The following is a 13,602-nucleotide window of genomic DNA, read 5'->3' on the forward strand; positions in this document are numbered from 1 at the left end:
TTGGGGGTGCCACCGGGCTCTTTGCCGGGGCCGGTTTTCAGCCGATTTTGGTACAGGGCCGATTTTGCAAAAACGTCAGTGTAACAAAAACAGCCCCCAGGGGCCCAAAACCAGCCCCCCACCCATACGGTGCACCGGGGGATTGCCCGGTGCCTGCAATGGCCAGTCCGGCCCTGGTTCTAGGACAGCTAATGTCTGTAAATCAATCAGTATATGCAAGGATGTGATCACTTTCAAAATGACAGTTTTAGTGTCAGATTAACGAGACCAGTTGTGTGCATTGGTTCAACAGGATGGTTCATGAGCTGTGCCAGCACCATGCTAAAGCTCCACATGGGATGGGGCAAAAGCGGGTGTGGAAATTCTCCATATTACCTCTAGGAGCATTTTCACTACATAAGTGGAGAAAATATTCGTCCCAGAGGAGCCACAGGTATAAGTGACTACAGCAGAGAAATGAACTTGCACAGAATCATAAGAGTTTTTAATCTAATAAATGCATCAATTATCTATGGATGACACCTCTTTCTTTCATTTAGAGTCAAGAGGATTTTAAAAGCTGGCATTTTTACATTCTACTGGCTCCCAAATCCATGAGGCCAGAGTACCATGTTTTGTGTGCCCATTATGAGGCTTTTAGAATCAAAATCATGTTTGCATTTGCTGATCATCACTGTACCACTGGGATCAGTGGAAAGGCATAGACAAATGCTCCGGATGAGCATTTCCATAGTACATTACACCAGGATAGGTGGTGAGGATGCTTGGATGCGAGGCATGCTGTATTGAAGTATGAAATAAAAGCTCTGCCCATTTCCCGCCCACCTTTTAAATTGGCTCCCATTACTGTCCTTTCAAAATTGTTGCTTTGCATTCATGAATAGGCTTACTAGTCCCTCCTTGGTAGTGCCTTGTCTGCATTTGTAACCTCCCATAAGGACTGGACTTTTTTACTTGTGGTGTAACACGGTCTGCTTTATCTAGCCGGTGAGCACTATTTTCTTTAATGCTCTACCCCTATTCCACCCACGACGTCGCAGCACGCCACCCGCTTTTATATTGTTATAATAACTATATTTGTTTAATTTGCAGCATGGTCCGCTTTCACTTTAGCAGCCGCGCTTTTTTCATTTATTTAATTTACAGTGTGGTCCGCTTTCACTTTAACTGGCACGCTACAGAAACAATATATATATTTTTTTGAGTCAAAGCGCCCCTTACCGCACTTTCACTTTAATGTTGGCCACGACCCTTTCTTTAGTCACTGCACACTGTAACCTGAATACAGCAAGCAGCGTTTAAAGAAACTGGCGTGACCACCACTGAAGTGGTCTTGCATTTGCGAGAGTATGAGCTATTGCCATTAGAAATGACAATGCCTTTAATATATGCGTTGCTTTTAAAGATATATAAATAAAAGACTGTCATTTACAATGGCAATAGCTAAAACTCTCGCAAACGTGAGAGCTATTGCATTGAAAATGCAGGCTTCTTTTTTTAATTAACAAAAGATTTTGCAAGCGACAGAGTGAGCGATGTGTCGTGTGAGACCTAAACATGGAGGGCCACATTAGCAGCCTGCAATAAATTGGATACTCCGATTACACGTTGAACTCAAGGTCTTGCCCTGGTAACTGCAGATGGACAATGCAGTTGGACTTTAGAGAAAAGTGACCGGCATAAATATCACAAAAATCTAGTCGTTACACCACAAGCAAAGACAAGAAGCATATTTTCCAATTAAGCTGTTTACATTAGAGGCCAAAGACTGTTAAAAGGAGTGAAACATGGGTAAAATTGGAAAGAAGAAATAGAAGGCAAGCATATGGCAGAACATTTCAAGAAACGTACAGAAGAGAGGAGTAGTCCCACTTTGTAGCCCCGCCTGCACACTAGAACTATTTATTTTGTATGTTTCTGATATACCACGAAGTTTTTGAAGTTGCCTTGTACAGCTTAAAGGTACTACAAGTGTGAGAAATCAGGAGCAGAAATAGATGCATAAGATATGTTAACAAGAACAAATAAATACACTGCAAGGCCACTCACCTTTCTCCACGGAAACCAGGTTCACATTCACAGACCGGGCCATCCAAGCTGTCGATGCACTTGCCACTGTTTTTGCAGGGATTATCTTTGCAATACGGGCCCATCTGACACCTTAAGTGAGATATCAAAAAACACATCTCTTTAAAGCATGAAAGCTGTCTATTTTCTGCATAGGCATTGTTACTTTGTTGCAGCAGGCTAGCTCTGACATCAGAGGCTGCCTATAATACCACATTAAAGTTATGTCTGAACTTCACACGGACAAATACAGAATGTGAAGTATTTTATAGGAATACCAGCTGCTTTTCCATTTAAATAGCGGGCTCGATTACCATTCGTTTTTCCTTCACATAAGCTTTCTGTGCCACTTCACACAGTCGCTACAGAAACACTAACTAAGCCTTTCATTTATATTTCTAAAGCAGTGCAAGTCCTACATTACGGCTACTGCAATATCTGAAGGCCAGAAACTCTGCATCTGGTATTACAGCTACCCAGGGGCATCAGTAACTCTGGGATGCAGCATGCAACAGGATCACATGTAGTCGCCATGAGAAATCAGTGTTACAGCGCTGATTTCCAAGTCAAAGCAATTGAGAATCTTTTTCCTGGGACAAATGACTCGAGGTTTTAAGTGGAAACTTTGCTCCTGTCAACCAATGTGGTACTTTCACATGCGGTAATACTGCAGGGCTTGGAATACAGATTTAAGTACAAACAGAATTTGCATCCGAATTGGTATCTAATAGTAACTCCTATTTAAGAAAAAAGAGGGAGGGGGGGGGGGGGGGTCGTAGGGTTGGGATCATAGTTTGTTACTCTCCAATGTTTCCAAAGTGGTTAATGCGCTCCGTGAAGTATGGATATCAGTGAATCTATATTTACACGCTTCATGTTTTATGTTTGACTTCCCAAGCACGACCACTCTGTGTGTTGCCCTGCACTGTTTACCAAGGCTATGGGTTGCACAACGAGTAACTCACAAATCCCGTAAGTGACTTGCAACAGGGCTTCCGTACACTGTCCCTGCACATAACCATTTCCATAATCTTCCAGAATTTCTAAAGGACTAGTGCAGTACCTGCTCTCCAAGGTTTATTTTCTAAATTGTGCACCTATGAGTTTTCCGTGTTGCTATTGTTTAACTCTTGCAAGACTGCAATCACTGCCTGTAATGATAAACTACTTACTTTCGATATTTAACCAAACAATTGGAATTATACGTTAACATGTAGATTTCAATGCGTTTTGAGTCTTGCAAGGTTGCAGGGATTCTGAACACAATATATAAGTGAAAATAACACGGCACAACAGTACGGTCAGAGCATTAGCCAGTGCATGGGTAGTTTACATTTTACATTCACCGTTTACCCTCTAAACATGAATAGCATGCACAAGTCTAGAGCCAGAATACACCACCACGAGGCAAGGAAACCACCAATAAATGAGAGCAGACCTTTGGCCGGTGTACTGCCCTCTGCACTGGCAGACAAAGTCGTCCTTCAGCACGATGCAAGTCCCACCATAGAGGCAAGGGTTGGACGCACACGGGCTGACTATGACGTCACAGTGCGTGCCCATGAACAATGACGTACACTTGCAGAAATAACCTGAAACGAGAAAGAACATTTAAAAAAAAATGTTTACATGTTCAAGCAGTTGGATATTTCACAAAAAAATCTTAAAAGATGAAACTAGCTTTTTTTAAATCGCACATCAGAAATAAGAGAATGTAACATGCATACCTCAACAGTGACATAATTAACTAACAGTTACTAAGAACCGAGTTGACCTCAGTGAGGGTCAATGCCCATCAAGATGAAAGGAAGAGAGCTACAGTGTGTTAAAGGCAAAGCCACACACGTGACCGCAGAGGAAGCAAGTGTTAAAGAACAACATGGGAGGAAAGAAGGCGTGAGGGACAAAGGAAGAAAAGAAACAAAGATGTTGGCAGAGGACAAAGCAAAGGAGTTAAGCTCAAAGGATTTAAAATTAAAACTAACTGCAAAAACACTCGTCGCATGTACGGAATTAAGCTGCACACAAAAGCTCAAGGCAGGGTGAAAGAAAGTAAAACTGTTAATGTAAATAGACATACAGCTAATTAACTGATTAGCAGAGTCAGCCCATCCGTTTTCCCAGATGAAGGTGCGTCTATTAGCAGCGTGCACAGCTGGTGAAGCCAGCAGTGATGCTCCGATTTCCATCAGGCTCACGTGCCAACTGCGCCTCATCTGGAGAAGAGATCATTAAAGGAAGACCTCTCCTGGGAGCAAGGCAGCAGAGCCATTAGGGCCCCAGGGGCCCTGTAAGGGATATTTAGCAGCACAAATGGCATCAATAATGCATGCCTTATTTGGTGATGGCTGCTGGCTCGGCGACATCCTTGGTGGCTGACAAGCAGTGGGTAAACATTTCACGTCGCAAAGTGTCAACCTGACATCTTCATGCATGGCTGGGCCATTATCAGGCAGCAGGAAAAAAACAATTCGAGCTTAGAACTCTCGGGACTTTTCTGCTTCACCTTCACACTTGGGCGCAGAGACAAACAGGACAAAAGCACAACTGTGGTCCTCGTGCAGAACATCTGACTACCACCCATGTGGGCTACCGACACACATTGCCATGACAGTCTTACCACTGACCCGGTGTGTGCAAGTACGCTTCAGCACCTTGTCAGGGGCATGCAGCGCCATACGAATACAACTACAATTCAAAACGATGCAAGATGGGCATAGGGCAAGTACAGAGACTGTGCAGCTGTTTCTAGAAGGATAGAAAATGTACGCGTGTAATAGTGATACCGTCCACTCTCTGTTAGGAATTCACACAGTCGGTTTGTACATGCTTTCAAACAACTAATACAAACCACAGTAGCCTCCGCCTGACTGCATCAATCATACATAGTTCAGTGTCATATCGGTCAATGAATTTGGAAAGAGTAACTTTAACAATATAAAATGCAATTTGGCTGCGCCCTTTTGGACACAATATGATACAGGTTAAAACATTGCAGTGGGTATATATAGAGCAATGAATAAAATGCTTTAAAAAAATGAAAGGAGGCCTACCTCCACTGGCGGTTGGGGCGCACGTGCCTCCGTTCTGGCAAGGGCCGCTGGAGCAAGGTTCCAGTGCAGAGAGAGAGCATCCCGGAGAGACGTCGACCGATTCCTCCATGTGCGCGTAGTTGCGGGACTTGCTGTTTAAAGGGAGCTCCAGTCCGTTGAGAATAATGGAATCCATGCACCCTCTGAAACCGTTGCTCACTTGCGGACTCCGCCCATGACGCGTGCCCTGCTGTCGGATGTGGCCACCAAAGTAGACATGGTTGTCTAGGTTTAGAGTCCGGAGGGTTCCTGGAGCAGTGCCCGACGCAGTGTGAACCCGGTCCAGGACTAACCGGGCATAGTTTCCGTCCACCTCCAGGGCCACGGTGTGCCACTGGCCGTCGCTGACCTGTGTGCTCTGCACAGACACCATTCCGGGGCCACTGCCGCAGTCAAACTTGTACTGCAATCTGCCATTGTTGATCTAAGGAAGTAAAACACATATTTTACACATGGAAATCATTCCTGTTGTGGAGTCGCAGTAACACAAGAGCGCCAGAGGGTGGCGGCAACGCTACATAGCAAAATAATGAAAACAGTCTTCAAGGAAAAGGAAAATAAAAATCTATTGCTTTAGTTCTAGTTAACGACTAGAGCATGTCAACAAAGTATAAACAGACGTATTCTGCCCATAAAAGTAAGAGCGACTTTGTCATTTAATGTGTCCTCTACTTTACGAACTACCCACCTTGCACTTCTCTTTTTAAAAGAGCATGTTAAAAGCAAAGGCAAATTTCACACAAAAATGGGGACATTCGTAAAGGTACTAAACACAGCACCCTGCAAAATAATGTTAGTCGCATTCTAAAGAAATCACTAGTGTCGCGTGTCAAGGTCACCGATGAACCGCCAGACAGGAAAACCATTGCAGATTCCCAAATCTTCATTAAGGGGCACGTGATAACGGGTACCATCAGCGAAATGGTGCGATTTTCCTCTTGCTTTTCATTCTTCTCTTCTAAATAATGTATCAATATCTTACTGGGAGAAGTTGTGGTCTATGGCACGATCAAATGTGTAATTCGCTGTTCGCTCCAGGGGAGAGACAGCATATTGTTGTTATAGCCATACCCAAGCTGACACCCCCTACTGCTTGGCAGTTCGGGCTGGACTGTTCCCATGAGGCACAGAGTCAGACTGATTGCATATGTCTGAAATGGGGTGGCTGAGTGAGCTAAAGAACGGTGATGGATTAAACCCAGATCAGTTGACTGGGGGTGAGTGTTTGATTTGCTCAAACGCTCTGTCCATCATCCCCTTTTGTATCGCTTTGTACCCCCTACTGGGCAAATACTTTTAAACACCTCTAGTGTTGGAATTAATAGGCTATGATACAACACAGCTGGGAAATACTGTATAAATGCACGAGGCGTGCTTTCACATCCCAACACACTACATGCAATGTTCCCTTTAATTTTTTTTCCTCTTGGGCGGAATCGTAAGGTCTCTGTGCGCTGCAGCCAACGGTATGTACACCAAGAACCCGATCGCGTGTGTAGACTAGAGTTCAGTGAGATGAAAAAAACTAGGGAGGTCTCTCAAAGGGGCAGACCCATGTAATTAAAGGAGTGGCTTAAAAGCACCTAAGGTAAAAATCTGTGCTTAGCATAGTGTGCCACCCGACTGATATTTTGCTTCTTCGGTCATTGCATCCAGATATATAATACAAGTAACATTACAGCTACAAGAAGCCAAGACTATTGGCTTTGTCAATGGTTGTTTGTTGCATAAAGTTGTATATAATATTGAAAATGCTTCCGCTCTTGTGGTAGAGGTTGTGGGTTAATGCTCAAGCTGCCGACTTTGGATATGGGTTTTGAGTCTCGGGTCAGCTTAACATCCTGTGATTCTAAGCAAATCAATTAATTTCACCACGCATATCAAAATAAATAAATAAGCACATCATGTAAAGTGCTTCAATACTTTTGAGTTGAGCTTGCACTATATAAAACATGCTGCACTTCTTTTCTAAATGCGGGGCTGATGGTGTGCCTTTTGAAAGAATTTATGTTAAATTCAGCCCATGACGGGGGCAGTGATTAACACCAATTCTTTGAAAAGGCTCACAATCAGTCCCACAGCCATGCTGCATTAAGAAAAGAAATGCAGCATATCTACAAACACAATGTGCAGGGACGTCTTAAGGATTTCGGGGTCCCTGGGACAAATGCAATTTGGGGCCCTTGTTCAGAACAGCTTTGGATTTTTGCTCCAATTTCAGCCCTTTCTTGCCATTTGTTGCCAGGCTACTGACAGTGTGCAGGCACAATTCTAAATGTGTTTACATCCAATATTCAAGGATAGTGACCGGTTTTCAATATAAAAAAACATAGCAGCAGCTAATATTATTGCACATCTTTGTAACCCCCACCCATTTCTCATTTGTGAGGTCCTGTTTTGATCTAAAAGAAACTTGTTTTATGGATGTTGCTGCTAACATTTCTCAGCAAAATGTCTGTAATAGACTCCCACACATCACCCACATTAAAATTAAATTAAAGGAAAACAGTGTTTAAATCAATATATTTAAAAATGATCCTCGGTCATAGGGGCAACGCTCTGCAGAACAGAGGTGGCCTAGAGCCCCTCCTGAAACGCTGGGGCTCTAGGCCATGGCCCACTTTACCCATGCCTTCTAACGACTGACAATGTGTGCTTTCAGGATCAGAATAGCATGCCGTGCTTTTAAACTTGATGCCTTTATTTTCTTACAGCGCAGCTGCAGGGCCGATTGTGGTCCTTTTGAAAGTATTATTGTTAATCACAGCGCCCATCAAGGGGTGCATTTAACAAATATTTTCAAAAGGCAAACAATTAGCCCAACAGCCACACTATTTAGAAAAGTAATGCATAAAGTTTAAAAGCATGAATGTGTGCTTTCAGATGATTCTTAAAGCCTACCTCGTGTTTGTAGACTTGCTGCATTTCTTTTCTAAATAGAGCGCTGCTGTGGGGCTGATTGTTTGCCTTTTGAAAATATTTATGTTAAAAGCAGCCCATGACGGGCGCTGTAATGAACAAATACTTTCAAAACACCCTCAATCAGCCCCACAGCCACGCTCTGGTTAGAAAATAAAGGCAACAAGTGCGGGACCTTTTTCTGCCTTTCGGCGCACAAACACTCTCCCGGGATGTGCTGTGTGTATGCTTCACACACAGAGCACTACCCTCTCTGGAAGACAGAGGTGCACACCTGTTAGATTTGGGGGTTTCTAGTTGGCAGAGGTAAGTACCTTTGACCAAATAGGGACCCTTGTGTCTAGTCAGGGTAAGGGGGTACACTCCCAAAATAACCCCTGCTAACCCCCTTAGTAGCTTGGCATGAGCAGGCAGGCTGATCTCAAAGGCAGTGTGTAAAGCATTTGTGAACACATACAGTAACCCAGTGACAACACTACAGATTAACACCACACAAATTGTAGTATAAAAGTAAGTATTTTTTTATAGAAACTTAACAATACCACAAACGACAAAAATCCACAATACTGTACTTTAAAAATGGTAGAATTAGCTTAGTCTCTTTAGATGTAAAATGCAACACTTCAAGTTCCATGTACCTTTGGATGAGTAACGCTATACAACAAAAGTGTTGCAGGGAAGGTGATGTGTTGGTTCCTTACACACAAGAACGGTGATGCATCGGGTCCCTACTGATGCGTGGGGGATGCGTCGGTTCTTCTCGGCGTGGGGAGGTGATGCATCGGTTTCTTACTGCGCTTCCGTGGCGAGGCGGCCCGCTACGCCGTGATGCGATGAAGATCCGGTGCAATGAAACAAAAATGGCGTCTTCTCCTTGATGCAGCACAGTGCGCGAACGCCCGATGGCCGCGCAGTGATGCAACGATTCTTCTGAGCCTCGACAGGCCCAGCGACATGCTTCGAGGTGATGCGGTGGCGTCTGATGCGACGTCGAACCTCTACTCCGGCGATGCATGGCGCTTCGGCAACGATGAGACAGCTGCAGCAGCGACATGCTTTCCCAGCGATACGATGACGACGGGTGCGGCAGCGATACACTTCTCCGATGATGTGGCAGCGTCTGATGCGACGTCTATCCTTTTCTCTGGTGATGCAAGGCGCTTCGGCAACGATGTGACAGCGGCAGCAACACGCTTCTTCATGAGTCATACTTCCAGCTCCTTGCAACAGCTCAGAAAGCCCAACACAACTGCAGGCACTTCCAAAGAACTCTTGGGGAGCTGGTGGATGAAGTCTGTTGTCCCGGAGACTTCAGCAGGAGGCAAGCTCTATCTCAAGCCCTTGGAGATACTTCACAAGTTGAATGAAAGTAGCACAAAGTCCTTTCTCCTCTCTTTGGCAGTCAGGCAACCACTTCAGGCCAATCCCTCATGCTTCGGGATAGTCTCTCTGGTTCCTCTCCTCAACAGAGGTTTCTTCTTGTTTCCCAAAAGTGTTCTAAAGTTCTGGGGTCTGGGTCCCCTCTTTTATACTCAGTTTCCCTTTGTTCTCTGAAGGCAGAGGGGCCTTTGCCTAGTCCAAACCAGTTCCGGCCAGTCCTGGAGGACTTTGTTGACAAGACTCCTTCTTTCCTTTCAGTGCATGCCAGGGACATCAGACACACCACAGGAGATTGAGCCAGCATACTGGAGGGAATGCACAGCCCTATTCAGGTCCCAGGTGCAAATCCTCCCTTCTATCTGCATGCAGATCTCTCTATTGAACCCTGTGCTGACTCACCCTGTCTCCTGGAATCCCCCAGCCCCTGTCACTCAAACTCCAGACAAGGAATACACAACCTAGAAGAGGCAAGCTTGGATGGTTAGACAAGAAAATACCTACTTTCTAAAAGTGGTATTTTCAAACACAGAACGTTAAACCCACCAACTTCACTAAAAGATGTATTTTATCATTCTGAGTTCAGGTATACTAAACTCGAATTTCCACCTAGTTCCCCGAGTCAGTTAGGATTATAAAATGTAATAATCTCACTACCCATTCTGGCCTATGGGGAACAGGTAACCTTGCAATAGTGAAAAACGAAAATGGCTGTAATTCACTATTAGGACATGCCACACACATCAGGGTTTGTCCTACCTTTTACCTACAATGCACCCTGCCCTTGGGCCTACCATAGGGGTGACTAATATGCAGAAAAAGGAAGGTTTAGGGACTGGCAAGTGGGTGCACTTTCCCAGTCAATATGGCAGTACCAAACTGCACACTGGCTCTGCAATGGCAGACCTGAGACACACTTTAACAGGCAGCTTCTGTGGGTGGCACAACCAGTGCTGCAAGCCCACCAGCAGCATTTGGTTTACAAGGCCTGGGCATAGGCAGTGCACTGTACTAGGGTCTGACAAGTAAACCAAACCAGCCAATCATTGAGTCACTAATCCATACATCAATTTACCATAGAGAGCATATGCACTTTAGCACTGATCAGCAGTGGTAAATTGCCCAGAGTAAAAAAACAGCCAACAACAGGTCAGAAAAAATATAGGAGGAAGGCAAAAAGTTCAGGGATGACCCTGGAAAAAGGGCCAAGTCCAACAGTACCTTACAAGTAACAGTGACTACATAGGAAATTCCAAGCACCGTTTACAGTTTACATGGGAAATTCCAGAAGCAGCGTTCACAGTTGCTCAAATGCACAGCTTCTTTGGGACACTGTCTGATAAAAAAGCAATGAAGGGCCCCTTAGAAAATGACTGGTAAACTGCTCTCCGGAACTGACGCACATTTAGAGCAGTGGTACATGTTTACGGGGATGCAGCTGCCTACATCGCCCACACGGCACCATAGAAGGGATAGCATCCCAGCGTTGCTGCCCTCTTGGTTTGGATGGACACTTTGGGCAGTAGGAGCCACTGTAGGGTGCGAGGGTTTGCCCATCCCTCGTTGTATTGCCATCTGTAGTCAGGAAGGGAGAAGTGAGGCCAAAAAAGTGTCGGCGGACAGGGCAGGGCACCTCTGTGGGTGGGGTCAGATGGGGTTAAAGTGTCATGCATTTGACGATTTACATATGGGCCACCCGAGGATTTCGCTGCTGTCAATGCTAAAAGGTTACTATTGAGCTGCCACTGGTGGGGATCGTGCTTACGAAGCAGCATGTGCTAAAGGTACAGGGGAGCTAGGGTCACCCATGTCTAAACCACGTAACAGTCCAAGAACTGGTGCCCCAGAGTTGGAGAATACAGTTACTTTAAGGCGTATTCTCAATAAACCAAACCAATTGGCTTTATGTAAAAAAGGAACTTGGGTGTAATGTATTCAATTTACACGTGACACTTTGAGGCCCAGGTTAGCAGTGCTAGCAACAGTAGGTAGGCACATGGGTTCATAACCTTTCCCTGGGGGCAGAAGGTGGCGATTCACTAGTATGGTGATCATCTAGAAACGTATGCCCTTGACAGGAAATACTCACCTTGTGTTATCAAGTCTAAATAAAAAGGTACATCTATAAACACAACTTCCCCTTGCTTCAATAACAGGTGCTACTGCATAAGGTCAGAACAGCCAATTGCATTACATAGGTTCACACACTAACAGAGGTGCATGAGACACCTACCTCCAGAATGCTGTAGTCTGTTCCTCTAGCATACATGACGACAGCATGAGACGAATATGTCCTTAGCCTCATTGTGAGTTTCATTTCCTCTTTGTTTTCATGTTCTACCAGACGGTACTTAACATAGCTGTTCCCACTAAATGTTACTGATGAGGCAACTGATGGAAACAAAATAAAGATGCGAATACATATAAACTAAGAATACTTAAACACAACTTGGAACAATGGTACCTAAAAGAAACACAGAACAAATCTCACCAGGACAATGGCCAAGCTTTCCACCTTGGCAAATGCAGCTGTACTTTGCATCGTTGGCTTCGGGTATACATTCAGAACCTTCTGGACAGGGGTTTCTCTCGCACACGCTGCTGACAAGAGGACACTTGCCACCTAAAAGAGAAGTGCAAGGACAAGCAAATGACCGGTCTTTGAATTATAAAAACCAAAGGATAACACTATAATTGTAATAACGGAGCATCCAGAGATCAGCATGACCATATTCACATTTTTATTATATGTAGAAGGATAAATTAGCAGGCATCTAAATTTAAGCAATCAACGGGGTCCGGTAGGGCCTCACTTATAAAAAGAAGTACTAGGATTCACCAGTATCTTATTTATAAAAGAATAGGATTTGCCAGTACCTCATTTATAAAACAATATGATTCACCAGTTCTCCACTCAAACAATTAATAGGATTCACTGGTACCTCATTTATAAAAACAATTAATAGGATTTGCCAGTACCTAATTTATAAAATAATTAATATGATTCACCTGTACCTCATTTGTAGAGCAAGGAACATTATTCTCCAGTGCCTCATTTATAAAACAATAGAATTTGCCAGTACAATGAAACAGGGGGGTAAGCTGCCTGCCTCTTTCTTACCTTTGCACAGACACACAGATGTCCTCTGGTGACGCGGCGTGACAAAGCTCAGTCTGGCCGTGCTATGGGTGGACATGGCATTTTCATCCACCACCACCTTTTCATCACAGTATCTCAGGGGGCAATCCAAGTCAGCGCAGAGCTTGTGGAAGACTTTCAGAATTTTCACCCCCAGCATCTCTTCAATGTCCGCGATGGAGGAGTTTACTTTGTGCACCAGGGTCCTGGGTAGATGCAGTGCGGTGCCAGATTTATCCACAACTAAAAGCACATCCAGGTCTGAAGGAGGCTCTGATGGCTGCAAGCTGACAATGTGAATGTCATTTCTGCGCACCCCCAAAATGTTCCTCAGTGCCCGCTGGAAGTTGCGCCAGTAGTCTCCAATAAACTCTTCTGGAGAAAGATTTGAGAAGCGTATTGCAATGCTGTGGTTCAGCAATTCCTGGGTAATCTGTGCAATATGAACTGTGACGTCAGCAGTGGTTGTAAACTTTCCATCAGTTACTGTGACATTTAAAAGATATTGCCCCATGTCCAGCCTTTTGTGTGCTATTAGTTTGCCACCCGCGCTAGACACCGAGAAGAGGTTGTCCATCTTCGAATCCAAGCTGTAGGTGAGGGTGTCATACACATCTTGATCCGTTGCATGGATCTTTCCGATGACTCCGCCCATGTATTCTTCCCCAAAGGTTGTAATGAATATTTCGAGTGGAAGAATGGCTGGTGGATAAATACTCTCTTCGATCACTTGGATGGTCACAGAAGTCAGTGAGGACAATTGAGGTTTTCCATTATCCTCCACCTAAGCAGAAAGGTAAGCGCGTTATCAAGGTTATATATAAACAGGATTGACAAAAAACAGTGGCAGATCCCACAACAAAGTGAATAACTAACTTCACTTGTTGGAATGTTATGGAAGCATTTATAAGAATTTTTCCAAGAAGCTTAGAGACAATAAAAACTCAGAGGATCACTTTGAGGACAATCACACAGGGGAAAGAAGATAGGACTATTGCAGGCCAAATT

General features: G+C 44.4%; 1 protein-coding gene across 4 annotated transcripts in view; it reads right to left on the reverse strand.

The window, feature by feature from the left end:
* The window catches only part of FAT1 (FAT atypical cadherin 1), a 318,166-nt gene that overhangs the window by 30,351 nt on the left and 274,213 nt on the right, over positions 1-13,602 (reverse strand). For all 4 annotated transcript variants that reach the window (XM_078678099.1, XM_078678098.1, XM_078678096.1 and 1 more), the window contains exons 19-24: positions 12,577-13,378; positions 11,947-12,078; positions 11,689-11,846; positions 5,121-5,583; positions 3,506-3,659; positions 2,050-2,160 (exon numbers count right to left, since the gene is read on the reverse strand). In XM_078678099.1, coding sequence (XP_078534225.1) covers positions 2,050-2,160; positions 3,506-3,659; positions 5,121-5,583; positions 11,689-11,846; positions 11,947-12,078; positions 12,577-13,378 — 1,820 coding nt within the window. The remainder of the gene's footprint in view (positions 1-2,049; positions 2,161-3,505; positions 3,660-5,120; positions 5,584-11,688; positions 11,847-11,946; positions 12,079-12,576; positions 13,379-13,602) is intronic.

Source organism: Lissotriton helveticus, chromosome 2_2, assembly GCF_964261635.1.
Source record: "Lissotriton helveticus chromosome 2_2, aLisHel1.1, whole genome shotgun sequence".
NCBI classification, from domain to species: domain Eukaryota; kingdom Metazoa; phylum Chordata; class Amphibia; order Caudata; family Salamandridae; genus Lissotriton; species Lissotriton helveticus.